This window comes from Glandiceps talaboti, chromosome 5 (genome assembly GCF_964340395.1).
Source record: "Glandiceps talaboti chromosome 5, keGlaTala1.1, whole genome shotgun sequence".
Taxonomy (NCBI): Eukaryota; Metazoa; Hemichordata; class Enteropneusta; family Spengelidae; genus Glandiceps; species Glandiceps talaboti.
Genome location: NC_135553.1, coordinates 27,673,423 through 27,689,134, shown reverse-complemented (window position 1 = coordinate 27,689,134; position 15,712 = coordinate 27,673,423). Strand labels below are relative to the sequence as shown.

Genomic DNA, 15,712 nt, shown 5'->3' with positions numbered 1-15,712 from the left:
TCACTCATATTAGTAATTGCAATTCAATAATAAAATGTAATCATATGGAAGCATGAATTTGCATAAATTACTAGGGTCATCAAAATTCTCTGGGTGGAATTTTATACTATCTCATTCAGATTTACAATGTGAACAATCTATAAAATTTGCAATGGAAGCTAGTTGACTTGAAACTAAATATCCTCTCGTTTAACAAAAATTCTATTTGGTACTTTTCTTTTCATCTCTGCTGTGACAACATTGCTATATTTTCTTTGTGTAAACTACCATTATCTTAACAGATCTTGCAAAATTGTGTACAATGTGACAATCAATGTGTACTTTTTTAGACATTTCAATAAATTAAATTATAACAATTGTGCTCCATTTTGAGTCCGGCAATAAAATGTAGCAATGTTAGTACGGTTTTGTTGAGCCAGACAATAAAATGTAGAAGTGTTAGTACGGTTTTGTTGAGTCCGACAATAAAATGTAGAAATATTAGTACGGTTTTGTTGAGCCCGACAATAAAATGTAGAAATGTTAGTACGGTTTTGTTGAGCCAGACAATAAAATGTAGAAATGTTAGTACGGTTTTGTTGAGTCCGACAATAAAATGTAGAAATGTTAGTACGGTTTTGTTGAGCCAGACAATAAAATGTAGAAATGTTAGTACGGTTTTGTTGAGTCCGACAATAAAATGTAGAAATGTTAGTACGGTTTTTTTGAGTCCGACAATAAAATGTAGAAATGTTAGTACGGTTTTGTTGAGTCCGACAATAAAATGTAGAAATGTTAGTACGGTTTTGTTGAGCCAGACAATAAAATGTAGAAATGTTAGTACGGTTTTGTTGAGCCAGACAATAAAATGTAGAAATGTTAGTACGGTTTTGTTGAGCCAGACAATAAAATGTAGAAATGTTAGTACGGTTTTGTTGAGTCCGACAATAAAATGTAGAAATGTTAGTACGGTTTTGTTGAGCCAGACAATAAAATGTAGAAATGTTAGTACGGTTTTGTTGAGTCAGACAATAAAATGTAGAAATGTTAGTACGGTTTTGTTGAGTCCGACAATAAAATGTAGAAATGTTAGTACGGTTTTGTTGAGCCAGACAATAAAATGTAGAAATGTTAGTACGGTTTTGTTGAGTCCGACTATGATTTGTTTCAACCTAATTGGCTTTCATTGTAAAACTAGGAAAGATAAAGACCTGTTACAAGAGATGTGGATCAAAAAGGAAGGTGAAATCTTCCTGGAGAACGCCTTCCTGTTCTTTTACTTTTGTCTCAAAGGAAAGAGTCTATTAAGGGCTGAACCTTTTGACCTTTGTGGTAAGAGAGTTAACTCCCACAAAATGTCCTCTAGTGTGAAGTGTAACATGTATTTCTGACAAGTTGGAGCAAAACAGTTTATCCATCTTGATGAGATCTAAATCAGTCAGTGAATCAGAGATACCAAGTATGAATTGGAAATAAAACTTACAAATATATGATATTGCCTGTAATCATATGATCATACAAATGATTCTGATAAAAACTGTATTTCATTTCTTGTGTATAATTTCTTCAACATAAGGGGAAAATTCACAAAAAAGCAGGAAAGGCAAAAAATTAGAGATACCATCTGACATTCAGCTAGTTTATAGACAACAAGTAAACACAGGACTTTCATTTCAAATTCCAGGGAATAGCCATAAAATGAAAATCTGCATACTCCATTGGAAAGGAAAAGTAAAGTGGGAACACAGAAGAAAATTTCCCTGCTGGAGAAAGATGTTAAAAACACAAGGGAAAAGGAAATGGATAGGACCAAAGGGGTTGGAAGTAGTCAGAGAATTATAATAAAAGAAAGATGACGGGTGAACTGGGTGGAAAACTATGCAACTAGCCATTAGGTATTTCACAAAACATTACATGCAATGTCTATGAATGTGTGATGCTGAGAAACAGAAGTGATGGCTGATTCATTCAAGCTAAGGTTGACCTGGCCTTTATATCCACAGAGAGGTTTGTACCTGTAGTCACCAATCAAACTGACATCCCTCACTAATTATAATGACACTAATCAATGTACGATGAGTTTTGCATATTAATATCATCATATAGAAGTGATGTTAATTACAGTAGCATACATGGTTTTCAGATACACATGTACCCATGTATAGTTTTATGATAGTAATCTGGGCAATATCAACATCCAATCCAAATTTGTCATCCCTGCTTGCACTCTGTATATTTTTGAAGGTATGAACTTGAAGTGACCTTGACCATTCAAAACTACATAATAGATGAGTCTACTAGGACACAAATCCATGCCAAGATCAGTATGATAAGAAGCTTAACTTGGACAATTGTGTCGATTCTTTGGTTCCAAGATACAACAGCCAATTGTGTCGATTCTTTGGTTCCAAGATACAACAGCCAATTGTGTCGATTCTTTGGTTCCAAGATACAACAGCCAATTGTGTCGATTCTTTGGTTCCAAGATACAACAGCCAATTGTGTCGATTCTTTGGTTCCAAGATACAACAGCCAATTGTGTCGATTCTTTGGTTCCAAGATACAACAGCCAATTGTGTCGATTCTTTGGTTCCAAGATACAACAGCCAATTGTGTCGATTCTTTGGTTCCAAGATACAACAGCCAATTGTGTCGATTCTTTGGTTCCAAGATATGACAGTGATGGCATTATCATGAAGTGTTCCAACATTTACTACATAGAATTGTTTTAAGACATGCTTACTGACTACATGTATATTAACTTGAATATTTTCTTATTTGGAAGATCAGAGATCCAATGGAAATCTATACGTGAATGGTTTCCTATTCCTTTAACAATGTAGAATTCTATAAAGTGATTTAGTGAATTCAAGAGACATGCTACAGTACTTCTAGTACAAGTGAAACATTCCATGTGAACATTATGAAAAATATACTAACAAGTTACAGTTTCCATGGTGATGATACAATATATTATACATGTACAATAGTTCTAGTAAATATACATTGCATGGACAACATACTGTATTTCCTTGCTTGTAAACACATACACACAGAACTGAACAAAATATTTCTGGTAGATTTATAGAACTCTATACAAAGTATTCTGGTGGATTTATAGAATTCTACAAAAGTATTATGGTGATTTATAGGACTCTATACAAAGTATTCTAGTGGATTTATAGAACTCTATACAAAGTATTCTAGTGGATTTATAGAACTCTATACAAAGTATTCTGGTGATTTATAGAACTCTACAAAATATTCTGGTGGATTTATAGAACTCTATACAAAGTATTCTGGTGGATTTATAGAACTCTATACAAAGTATTCTGGTGATTTATAGAACTCTATACAAAGTATTCTGGTGATTTATAGAACTCTATACAAAGTATTCTAGTGGATTTATAGAACTCTATACAAAGTATTCTGGTGGATTTATGGAACTCTATACAAAGTATTTTGGTGGATTTATAGAACTCTATACAAAGTATTTTGGTGGATTTATAGAACTCTATACAAAGTATTTTGGTGGATTTATAGAACTCTATACAAAGTATTCTGGTGGATTTATAGAACTCTATACAAAGTATTTTGGTGGATTTATAGAACTCTATACAAAGTATTCTAGTGGATTTATAGAATGTGTTTCTCTAAATGAAGTGTTTATATTAACTCATGCAGAACTACAAATAAGGTTTTGAGTAGAAAGCTATATTCAATCATTGTATATTAATATCTCTGATGACAAAGAAAAGGTACATGTAAGAACTTCTATCTAGAATTCTATTCTATCCCTGCCATACAGCCAATAAGTGCAATTACCATAGTAACCACATGTCAAATTTTGCCAACATGGACCCTAGTAAATATTCAACAAACTGTAAATGTCACATTACATCCACCTTAGTTTTATAGACTAAGAATAGTAAGATCACGGCTTTACTGTCAACAACAACAACTACTACAGTTGCCAATTACGTGTATAACTCTCTTACAAACAACAATGATCATGATCTATTTAATAGGAACAAGGAAACCAGTCAATTAGTAGTCTTAAAATAGAGCTGAAAACCACAGGAAACATAACAACAGAAATGGAAAATACATGTATCTGTGTCAGGGAAATGGTGGAAATAGTCAGTCCCGGAGACTTGGTAATGTGGCTTGTATTAGCCCAAATCTAAGCCTTGTCAATTTAGCCAGATAGCCAAATCTAAACTTTGTCAATTTAGCCAGATAGCCAAATCTAAACTTTGTCAATTTAGCCAGATAGCCAAATCTAAACTTTGTCAATTTAGCCAGATAGCCAAATCTAAACCTTGTCAATTTTAATAGCCAGATAGCCAAATCTAAACCTTGTCAATTTAGCCAGATAGCCAAATCTCTGGGCTAGCACTTGTCTTTCATACACATAAAATGTACAACTCCCACACTACGTGAGATCAATGGATGAAATTATGGGATGAACGTTCCGGAACATACATCACATCAAGACATACAACCAACATACTTACTAGTAAAGAATGGTGGAACACACATCACATCAAAACATACAACTTACTAGTAGTGAATGGTGGAACACACATCACATCAAAACATACAACTTACTAGTAGTGAATGGTGGAACACACATCACATCAAAACATACAACTTACTAGTAAAGAATGGTGGAACACACATCACATCAAAACATACAACTTACAAGTAGTGAATGGTGTAACACACATCACATCAAAACATACAACTTACAAGTAGTGAATGGTGGAACACACATCACATCAAAACATACAACTTACAAGTAGTGAATGGTGTAATTCTATATTTTGTAACTATGAATAATGAACAAACCAATCTTTTAAAAAAACTAATAAGATTTTGGGGATGCACTGGGCAGAAAGTGCACCACAGCACAATCAGACATATGATACCCGTGAAACCTGTTTAGCCCTTTCAATCTATGCATGGAGACTGGAAATGCAATGAAAACACAGGATATCATCAGGAAGAGCCAAAGGCAGCCTTCCTGTGTCTCTAGTTCATCAACACAGAACCAGCTACCCACACAAAATATAATTTATCATTGGATTTCTGATATAGTTACATATTTCCATTTTGTACACTGTACGTAGTTATCACCAGTCTTGCCATAACAATGAACCTGACAAAAATATGCAAAAATCTTTAACTGAAATACAATAGATTTAAACATAAAAACTGAATCCAGAAAATATTAGCAAGATTTTAAAAATCTAATGTTTTTTTTCAATAGTAAGACAACAGAGGGATGACAATTTGTTTATGATGATACTACCCATGGCGTTTCTATTGTGTTGATCATCACACTGTGTATACATGTACATGTAGGTTGTTTATGATGATACTACCGATGGCGTTTCTATTGTGTTGATCATCACACTGTGTATACATGTACATGTAGGTTGTTTTATACAACATCTAGGTTCAACTCTCTCTCAATTTCGCAATATGACAACACACTAGTCTTAAACTTGGAGTTGGTTTTTCCATCCTATTTAATTTCAATATAACTGAAAGTTCAACAGCGAACTCTGTATTTGTGTATGGACCCTGTAAATGGGACCCATCCGGTAAGTCATCCTTGGAAATAAATAAATAAATATAAATAAATAAATAAATAAATAAATGTATGACAGGTTAATCCAAAGTTCACACTATTAATAGAGAAGGATAGAATTCATTTCTTTTTTGTTGATGAACTTGATGTTAACAAATTGAACCTGATGGACTGTATATGTATATTACATTATCTTACATGTATGGATAGTAAGTGGAAAAGGTCTTAAGGCCTAAAAAAATAATTGTTGTTTGGTTCCTGTTACCTGACCCCACCTAATTTTTCACTGCTGACCCTAAACTTTTTGTGACTTTTTTTGACAGAGAAATAATAAAATTGCAAAAATTGGGAAGTCTCACGAGGAATAGTGGATGCTGAAACTGACATCAACTTAAAAAGACAATATAAAACTGTTCTTCCCATCTGTAATGGCTGTACATCTGATAGGGACAAAATAAACAACACAGAGACCATTTGGAAAACAATGGAAAACCTGAACTAGACACTCACACATGAAAAAAAAATAAAATAAAATAAAATAAAAAATCTACCTACCCAACCTATTCTAAAATTGAGCGTAATCAGAACCACACAATTTATTTTAAGTTTAAGTAGAAAACAACATGATTTTAACAGTATAAAATTACATGGTTAATAGAGACCATCTACAGTGTACCAGGTAAAATTCAAAATTCTAGATTTTCATCAAAACTATCAATTTTTGACTCTACAACTCACACTGAAGTGGCAGCTAATGGTCTCACACACTGAAATGGCAGCTAACAGTCTCACACACACTGAAATGGCAGCTAACAGTCTCACACACACTGAAATGGCAGCTAATGGTCTCACACACACTGAAATGGCAGCTAACAGTCACACACACTGAAATGGCAGCTACATATAATGGTCTCACACACATTGAAATGGCAACCAAATGTCTCACACACATTGAAATGAGAGCGAACGGTCTCTGTGCACACACACTGAAATACAAAGCTGTTCTTTGAAAGTAACTGCTGTTTTAGATGCAATGAGAACATGGCAAAAATAAAGTGTAAAGTGCACAGTTAATGGGATACATGACAGTACTGAATCAGAATTTCCACAAAGGCTGATCAAAGATGCTATCTCTCTAAATTGGCTGCAATTACCTGATTAACATAAGTATTGCATGTGGAGTTTTTTCCCTATTTAACCACTGATGCATCCTATCAAGCTTGACTCGGCCTCAATATGAGGGAAAAACCAAACAACTGACAACCCTATGTGAATGTGAAACACAAGAAACCAACACAACAACCCATGTGCATGGCATAACCTCACTCAACATGTTGTATTGCAAAGAGAGAAACGGTTGCAATGGATTTTTTTCAAGACAATTCAAGCAATCTGCATAATCTGTACAGTGAAGTTGTGTTTGCCAAACACCAGAACAAAGTAGGGGTGTCTTTATCTTTAGGCACACCTATAATTATTACCAAAGAGTGTATGTCATTCAAAATTGTTTTATCACTACATGTACACCAGACAGAAGACAATTAATAGCAGCAGTACATTGTTGATTGTCGTGGGGGTGCACATCCCTTTTATCACACCATCATCTTTCAAACCCTTGTCAAATTCTGATGTGTTGTTGTATCCATCAAATTGCCCGCATGTATATTCCTAGATAATAGGTAGTCTTTTTTGGCCATTTTTTCAACTCTACACCTAGTCCAACCAATTTGATGATAAATCCATCTCCACTTCTAAATGACCGATGTCATTCTTAAAACAATTTGTTAGTCAAAATGGTCAGTAATAAATCATTAGAGAAAAAAGGGCTTTGTGGTTTTTCTGACAGCCATAACATAAAGATACTCATCGATTCTAAATCATTGATGAAAAAGGGCTCTACTTTAAAGATGTACGATGTCACTTGTTACACGTTCTACATACAAAATTCTATATTCTGACCCCCTTTGAAATTGTTTGCAGATGATTCATTGATGTTCTATATTTTCTGGTGACTATATATCCTCAAGTACCGTAGTAATACTCAATTCACCAATACAAAACATTTCACACATCAAAACTATCATATGCATCAACTGAGTAATCAAGTACAAATCTTCAATTGCAAATCTTATTTCCTTTGTTTTCCTCAAAATATCATAGTTGAAATTTTGATGAAACATTTCATGTCTCTGATACAAGAGTCCTAAAATACATGGCTATTGGTTGCCATGACAATATTATCCTTTCTAAAATACATGGCTATTGGTTGCCATGACAATATTATCCTTTCTAAAATACATGGCTATTGGTTGCCATGACAATATTATCCTTTCTAAAATACATGGCTATTGGTTGCCATGACAATGTCATACTTTCTAAAATACATGGCTAATCGTTGCCATGACAATATCATCCTTTCTAAAATACATGGCTATTGGTTGTCATGACAATATCATCCTTTCTAAAATACATGGCTATTGGTTGCCATGACAATATCATCCTTTCTAAAATACATGGCTATTGGTTGCCATGACAATATCATCCTTTCTAATGTTTGAATTCAACATTTCCTCAGCAAGAGTAATGCTTCACCATCATCAGAAAGTGAGATTTTAATTTTCAATTTCCACTTGTCTCTAGCTACAGGGGTGGGATAGACATAGGTGTCACTTAATTTTGAAACAATTAAATCAGACTAAAGACTGGGAATTGTCCCCTAAAAACCCATGTCATATACCAGTTTCTCTGAATCACCATGTGAGGTCGCAACTTTCCAAAATGGCAGCACCCATCAAAGGGAAGTCTTGTGTTACTTTTCTTCCAAAAACAACATTCAGTTTTAGATGTGATATCTTAAACATGTCGCTTCCAATGTTAAAATATATGAAAAGTATCAATGACATTGGATAGAACACCTTTAAGATATCAAATCTAAAACTGAATGCTATTTTCAAAAGAAATCTAACACTCACTAGCAAAGGACTTCCCTTCGATTGTACCCCATACGCTGCATCAGAGAAAATGGGTACATGTACGTGACATGGGTTTATAGGAGATAATTCCTAGTCATAGTATCTGATTTAATTGTTTAAATAATGATTTGATTCCCGTCTCTATCCTACCCCTGTAACTAGCAGAAAGTCAGACTGGAATATAATATGCTATGATGCTGTCATACCATGACACACTGAAGTTGAATTACACAAATGCAACACAAAAAGTCCATCCACCTTCTACATTTCCAACCTACATGTACACTGTTTCACCAGACATTCACCTACAGTACTTTGCGGAATCAGCAATTTTGTGAAACAGCAGAAAGTAAATAACATCTACCTGAGCTCCTACACTATTTTACTGGGATTCTTCATCAAATGTTACACATACATTGAGTGGAAATCTGTGCAAGCTTTACCAGATCACCTTCCATTACCAACGTTCCCAAACATTACCAGACCAACGTTTCCAAACATTACCAGACCAACATTCCCAAACATTACCAGACCAACATTCCCAAACATTACCAGACCAACGTCCCCAAACATTACCAGACCAACGTTCCCAAACATTACCAGACCAACGTTTCCAAACATTACCAGACCAACGTTTCCAAACATTACCAGACCAACGTTCCCAAACATTACCAGACCAACGTCCCCAAACATTACCAGACCAATGTTCCCAAACCAATACATGGAGCAATAAGTTTTTACTGCCAATTGTGTTTACAATTTTTCCCTCCATGCTTACTCTTCTATCAGATGTTCTTGATCAGCCACTACTTAGTCAGAATAGTTTATAAATGTGTCAGACCTTTACAATTTACATATTTCTACATTTTGAGGCTTTTATGGCTGGGGATATTTTGGGTTGAATATTATTGTCATATTCAGACATTTTCATGTTTAGCACATTGTTTTCAATACCTATAGATATTATTATGATGCCATAACTGTATCATATCAATTATTAGATATTATTATGATGCCATAACTGTATCATATCAATTATACAGTGCTTGGTTTTCTTCTATACTTCCTAATTTATATATATATATCATTTATCCAATTTTACATTTTGAAAGATATATTCTATAGATTATCTATTTTTACACACACAAAAATGATAGTATTTTTGATATAAGAAAACCATGTATGCTCCAAATTAGTTCCAATTTCCAGCACATTTTAGTCTTACTGTGATAATTGAATATCTTATCTAGACTCCCCTACTATACTATATGTGATACAAAAATCAATAAAGCGTTTTTTCTCTCCAAAAATATGAATACTGACAAGATGATAATATTGTAATGAAATTAAAATAAATGTAACTTTATACTATTTGGCTGTTTCACTGTATTGACAATTATGTGATGAAATTTGATGGCTTTTATTGTTATTCCCTTCAATTATTCCAAGGTGTTTAAAAAATCTGCTGAAAGGGCTTACAAGAAAGATGGACACTGAGGTGCCTACACAGAGGCAATACAATATCTCTACATAATTGCACTGAAAAGAGACACAGGGTCTAAAAGCAATAATTGACAACATGTTTAGTGTTTGTCATTTGGGCCTTTCATGGTTCAAACTGCTTCTGACTAGCATCCATTTTTGTCTGAGTGTAAACTCCAATTTTCATTTCTGTATGCCTGTCAAAGTCTTTGCAAATTATACCAATCTCCCTATATTGATTAACTGAGTGTAATCCATATGAATGTGCTAAGCACACAATGCCTGTGTGCATATTCATGTTTTATTGATATCAAGAATATGAACGATGGATGTATTCAGCGTTCATATTGTGTTCTTACTGCCATGGGTACAACTAGTATGCCCTCTGTGTCAAGTCTATGGGTACAACTAGTATGCCCTCTGTGTCAAGTCTATGGGTACAACTAGTATGCCCTCTGTGTCTACTGAGACAACACTGTTACACTTGGGAGTTGGTATCATAAAGCACCTAGTGAACCTTGCACACAATGGTTGCCAAGACAACCGTGATTCTTAGCTGTAGAAACTGTGCTACTGTCCCCAATCTCGAAGGTCAATAATTTAGTTTGACCAATATACATATTAGATTGCATTTGTTGTCAAATCTTTGATTAGTTCAATGCATTCAAACTGTGCATTTAATTCTTTTAACGACAAGATGGACAAGATGCCATATTGTTAGTTTTCAGAATCTACCGGGATGATAAAACTTCATCATTGACTTACATGTAAGTTTGATAGCCTATTGCCCCAAGCCTCCTACAAAATAGCAAACATCAAACCGAGAGGATATCGTACATGCCTAGATATGCCCACATCTCATTTGTCAATCCAACAATGGCATTGTTTGCTCCCAGAACCCTATTGAAATATTTCAAGGAACAGTGACCATACAAAGGTATTTTTTTAAAAACTCAAAACTTCACAGAAGTACATGTTTTTCTATGACATGCAACAGCTACGTATTTAGCACAATTACAGGTATAGCATCACCATACTTTGTAACATGTGTAATGCTTACATAGTCCACCTGAAAATTCAGTAATCGGTAAAAACAAGCAATGTAATAAGGAAGGTCATACCCCTAAAGCTAGGAAATCAAACATTTTAGTGTGTAATGAAGTGCTGAAAATGAACCATATGAAAACATACCCTCTGGTGGGCTCCAAAACTGGCCAATCGGCATGGAGCTTGGAGGTCCGCTGGTCCCTTTGTAGCCATCAGATACAGACGCCATATATCCGCCCAAGTATGAGTAGCCCGAACCTATACAAGAAACAGACAGATCAATCACCTAATTTGTCTTGACAGATTCCAATCTGTAGGAAAAAAAATTTCACCAAAAATACTGGTAAACTATACATGATAACTTAAAACCATTTGATTAGAACAAATATTGTAGAGAGGTTAAAAATATGCTGTATACAATATACTCTCTTCTCTCTTCGTAAAAAAAAAATTGTCTCTTTATTTACTGGTTTACCCGAATAAACTTCATCAGTAATGCTAGTGTGAAGACAGAATTTCCAACATAAATAGTTTTCATTAAATTTGTCACAATGGAGATGTTGGGAATAAGCATTGAATTACCAGGACTGATGAACATTTGGCACTAAACTACTATTGAATGTCCTGGTGTTTGGCACACTGACTGCATACATGTAGACAAGGGTCTGGATTGAGAGGCAGCACTGACATGAAGGACTGCCAAAGACCTCAATGGCAGTGTAAATAACATGATTCAAGTCTTACAACGATGCCATGTTAACTACAGTAAGGATGAGAAGTCTGTTGATAACAGAAAAAAACTGTGAGATGCACAATGTTTCTGAAAGCAAACACAAATTGCTGAATTCATTTACAACTAATAATTTCCTTTCGACTTGCCTCTCAACAACAACGCTGTCAGTAGTATCCATTCACAGGATTTTTTGTCTGATAATTTTCCATTATGAATCAATCTAGAAATTTTTCGTTAATCTCAACTGAAATAATTCTCCTTCAGCTATGAAGAAAACACAGTGGATTCTGATTAGGCATTCTAAACACAGCCGTGGCATCACCCAGGGATTGGTAATCCTACCGGCCAAGTTGAGGCAGCATAAAAGGAATGCTCATATCTCGACTGTTGTTTCGTTGAGCAATTCAATCAGCATTTCCTTCCATAGCTAGGCTATGTATTAGGTATGCATGTTGGTAGTCAGTCTGTCTAACTGTGTTACATCAAATTTGCCATGCATTAATACATACACTGTGTGTAGCAATCAAACTTGTTACAGACAGTTTCAAAATACACAATTTAGTCATTGTATCAAAATGTATACACAGATTATAAATTGCACACAGAGAAAAAAATTATGACAAAACTATTTTTGAAATTTCTGTTGAAATCATAACGTTGGAGATTTTTTTTTTCTTAGCGTTTGCAACAACATCATGGACAGAATTTACTCTGATGGTTAAAGAGGATGACAACATTTGAAATGACAAATTTCTATATATAATTTGAAATGACAAATTTCTATTTGGTTGGCACTGTATATGTCTTCTACAGGCATACAACATTTAACTGGGTTTTGTATACTCTGGGGACATTTTAAACAGTGGTAATTGCAGTCTATCATCAACTTCACTTCATGTCCATGTGTTTTAAACTGAAATGGCCAAGTACATAGTATTGTTATTCTAATGCAAACAGACATTTACCAGTACCGATCACAAATCTCTACATCTATGGATTGTGACAGTTACAATGTCATTATGTACAAGATTTCTTCTTTTAAATTCAAACAGATTTTACACACATCAACAATCAATATAAGGAGATATTTGGCAGTACATGTACTCAACTTTTGGATAATTTTCGATCTCTTTTTTTGGCAAAAACTTCCACATTGACACCCTACACACAGCGCTTATTACCTTGTCATAACATAGCAAGTCTAGTTTTTACAGTTTCATATCTATACATTAACAACAAACCATCCATTTAATGTAATTCTTTCATTTTTACTGGTTCTATTTCCCTCTATGAAATCACGAGACAGCAACTTTTGGATTCTATCAGAACATGTCCATAAATTTAATGACATTGCTGGATTAATCTGAGACAATGAGGAAGGGGTTATAGAAAGATTTCTAGTTTTGTCACATCTTGGCACACCATGAAGGTTGTCACCTAATATTGACAGTATCTACCATCAGTAGGTTTAGGCTTCACTGACCATTTGGAAACTATTAATTATGACCCAAATACTCATGTACTGCTTAACTTCTTTCTATTGCTGACCAAATACAACAGGATAAACTTTAGCACGTTGCTTGTCACTTCAACCTAGATAAATTCCTACTGAGTGTAAATCGTCTAAAAGCAAGTCACTGCAACACTCACATTAATGAAGTCAGTGGCACAAGAAAGGATATTCTTCCCAGCCAATAAAAAGATCCAACCTTTGCATCATATAATTTTTATGACAATTTATCTGCCTTGTATCTCACATAAACTGCTATTGGTAAACACAAAAGCCAATAACTTCTAATCTTTATTCAAACACGTAAACATTAAAATATGGCATACAGTGTGCAAACACAGCACATGTCCTTGTGAAACTCTAAATATTCAAAACCCTAGCCTGTTAAGTCTGTGAACTACAAACCCATGCAACTTATACACTCATCACATTGCAGCCCGATATATCAAATTCTAAAACTTCACCATTTTCATTTTGCCTTTTCCTGAAAAACTTATTTACCTAAAACTCATTTCAAATCTTTCAATATATTTATTGCTCAGAATTTTGTTTCTAAATGTTGCCCTTTTTTTGCCTTTTTCCTGAAAATTCACTTTAACCAAAAGTCCATCAAATATTTGAATAATTCACATTTTCTTCATCAAATCTCTGTCAAATTTTGATATAAATATAACGGTAAGCTTTTTCACATGTTTTGGTCTGAATACAAATTTGAGGACAAGGTGCATTTTTATTGGATATCTAAGATCCTGAATTCAAACAATTTTGGATCAACTTTAATATAACAGTATTTATACAAAAATAATATACCAAAATGTATACTATATTTCTGTTTATACCATTAGAACAGCTCTGAATCAAAATCTTCCACAGGCATCAACAGAGGTGGTACGCTGCCTACTACTAGTACTACTTTTTACCGCCGTGCGCAGTTGAGTAAATGTCATTTTAAAGGTATTTTTTTCGGATTGCTTCCAAAATTTACTAAAAATTATTTTAACAGAAATATTGACCTTTTAAATGTGAACAAAAAGATGATTTATTTTAAAAAATCCGACTTTTCAAAGCAGAGATATTGTCTTGTCAATGTCAGGGTTTATGCTGTGAACACACAGTGGCAGAAAATTTTTCAGTGCGACTGACCTGCCTACAGTACTACACTAATCTTAGCAATGTCATCCACACCATTCAATTTGCTGAAGCATGTATGGTCTGATATATACTTAGGTACCTTCAACAGATGCCCACAGATAATACAAGACATGCATTTCCAGTACCACTTTATCTACAGGAGGTGTGGTTATATTGCTGTCCACAAAGCCAACAACCATTGAGCATGTATATGCCATTCAGGCCATGCCTTACTCCATTGACAAGCTGTCATTTGAGCAAAAGAAAAAGAAAAAAGGCAGAATATGCCACTTGCTTTGTGATTTGAATTGGAAATAAAGTCTGTATATTGTATGTAGGTGAATGGAAGGCTTGTGTAGTATTCTCTGAAGAGGAAGGGTATAAACAAGAGTACTGTTCTGCAATGTCTATGGCATGCAGTAAGCTCTGTACACTACATGATCAAGGGTGTAAAGCCACAGTAGGCCTGGCTGTGTGCTGTACTCTAATTTCAAAGTAATCTATTTTTAATGAATTATGCAAATGTGTGGAAAGTATTCAATAAATGTAAATAGGGAGTCTTTTTTATGTTCTTTAATGTTGTACATACTATTCATATCAACAAAGCTGTCTTGCTCAAGGTATTCAATTCACAATTTGACATAACTAATGGATATTGCAAAAATGAATCTAAATTACTGATTTCTCCTGCAACAATTCCCTTACTTTTATATCGTAATATACAGAAAATGTCATCTGTTATTAATTCAAATGTTAAGATTTTAAGGCACCCATACTTGATCAGCGTATGTGGGTTGTTTGTCATAGAACTCATACTAGATTGATCATATCTATTCAACTGTCCTGTGTCACACAAAGTTCATTACTGGCATACACAACTCAATGCTTTACTCAAACAATATCCACCCAAATCATAGTCCTACATGCACATAATAGACCGTACCAAGGGCTTCAATAATACACCAGTCTAAAGCTAACGTTATTTTGTGAAATAAAATTTACTACATCTTTATTCAGATGATGAAAACAGATGTTCACATTGCCAAAAGAAAAAACAGTAAAGTCATCAGAGTCACGGAACTCAGCAAATCTATACATTGCTATACGAACATCTTAGCCAGGAAAAATGAACATGTGGCATTCTTACCTCACAAAATGTTGAACCCTGCAAGTATTTAGTTTGATTAGAACAAGCCATTCCCACTGGCTCTGTTTGCCATTACCATTACTTCAATGTATCTATGCTATAGGCTATAGGCCTT

At 34.3% G+C, this 15,712-nt stretch overlaps 1 protein-coding gene across 7 annotated transcripts in view; it reads right to left on the bottom strand.

Annotated features, from left to right (window-relative positions):
• Positions 1-15,712, bottom strand: part of LOC144434811 (uncharacterized) — a 125,480-nt gene that overhangs the window by 92,768 nt on the left and 17,000 nt on the right. For all 7 annotated transcript variants that reach the window (XM_078123315.1, XM_078123317.1, XM_078123319.1 and 4 more), the window contains exon 3: positions 11,221-11,334. In XM_078123315.1, coding sequence (XP_077979441.1) covers positions 11,221-11,334 — 114 coding nt within the window. The remainder of the gene's footprint in view (positions 1-11,220; positions 11,335-15,712) is intronic.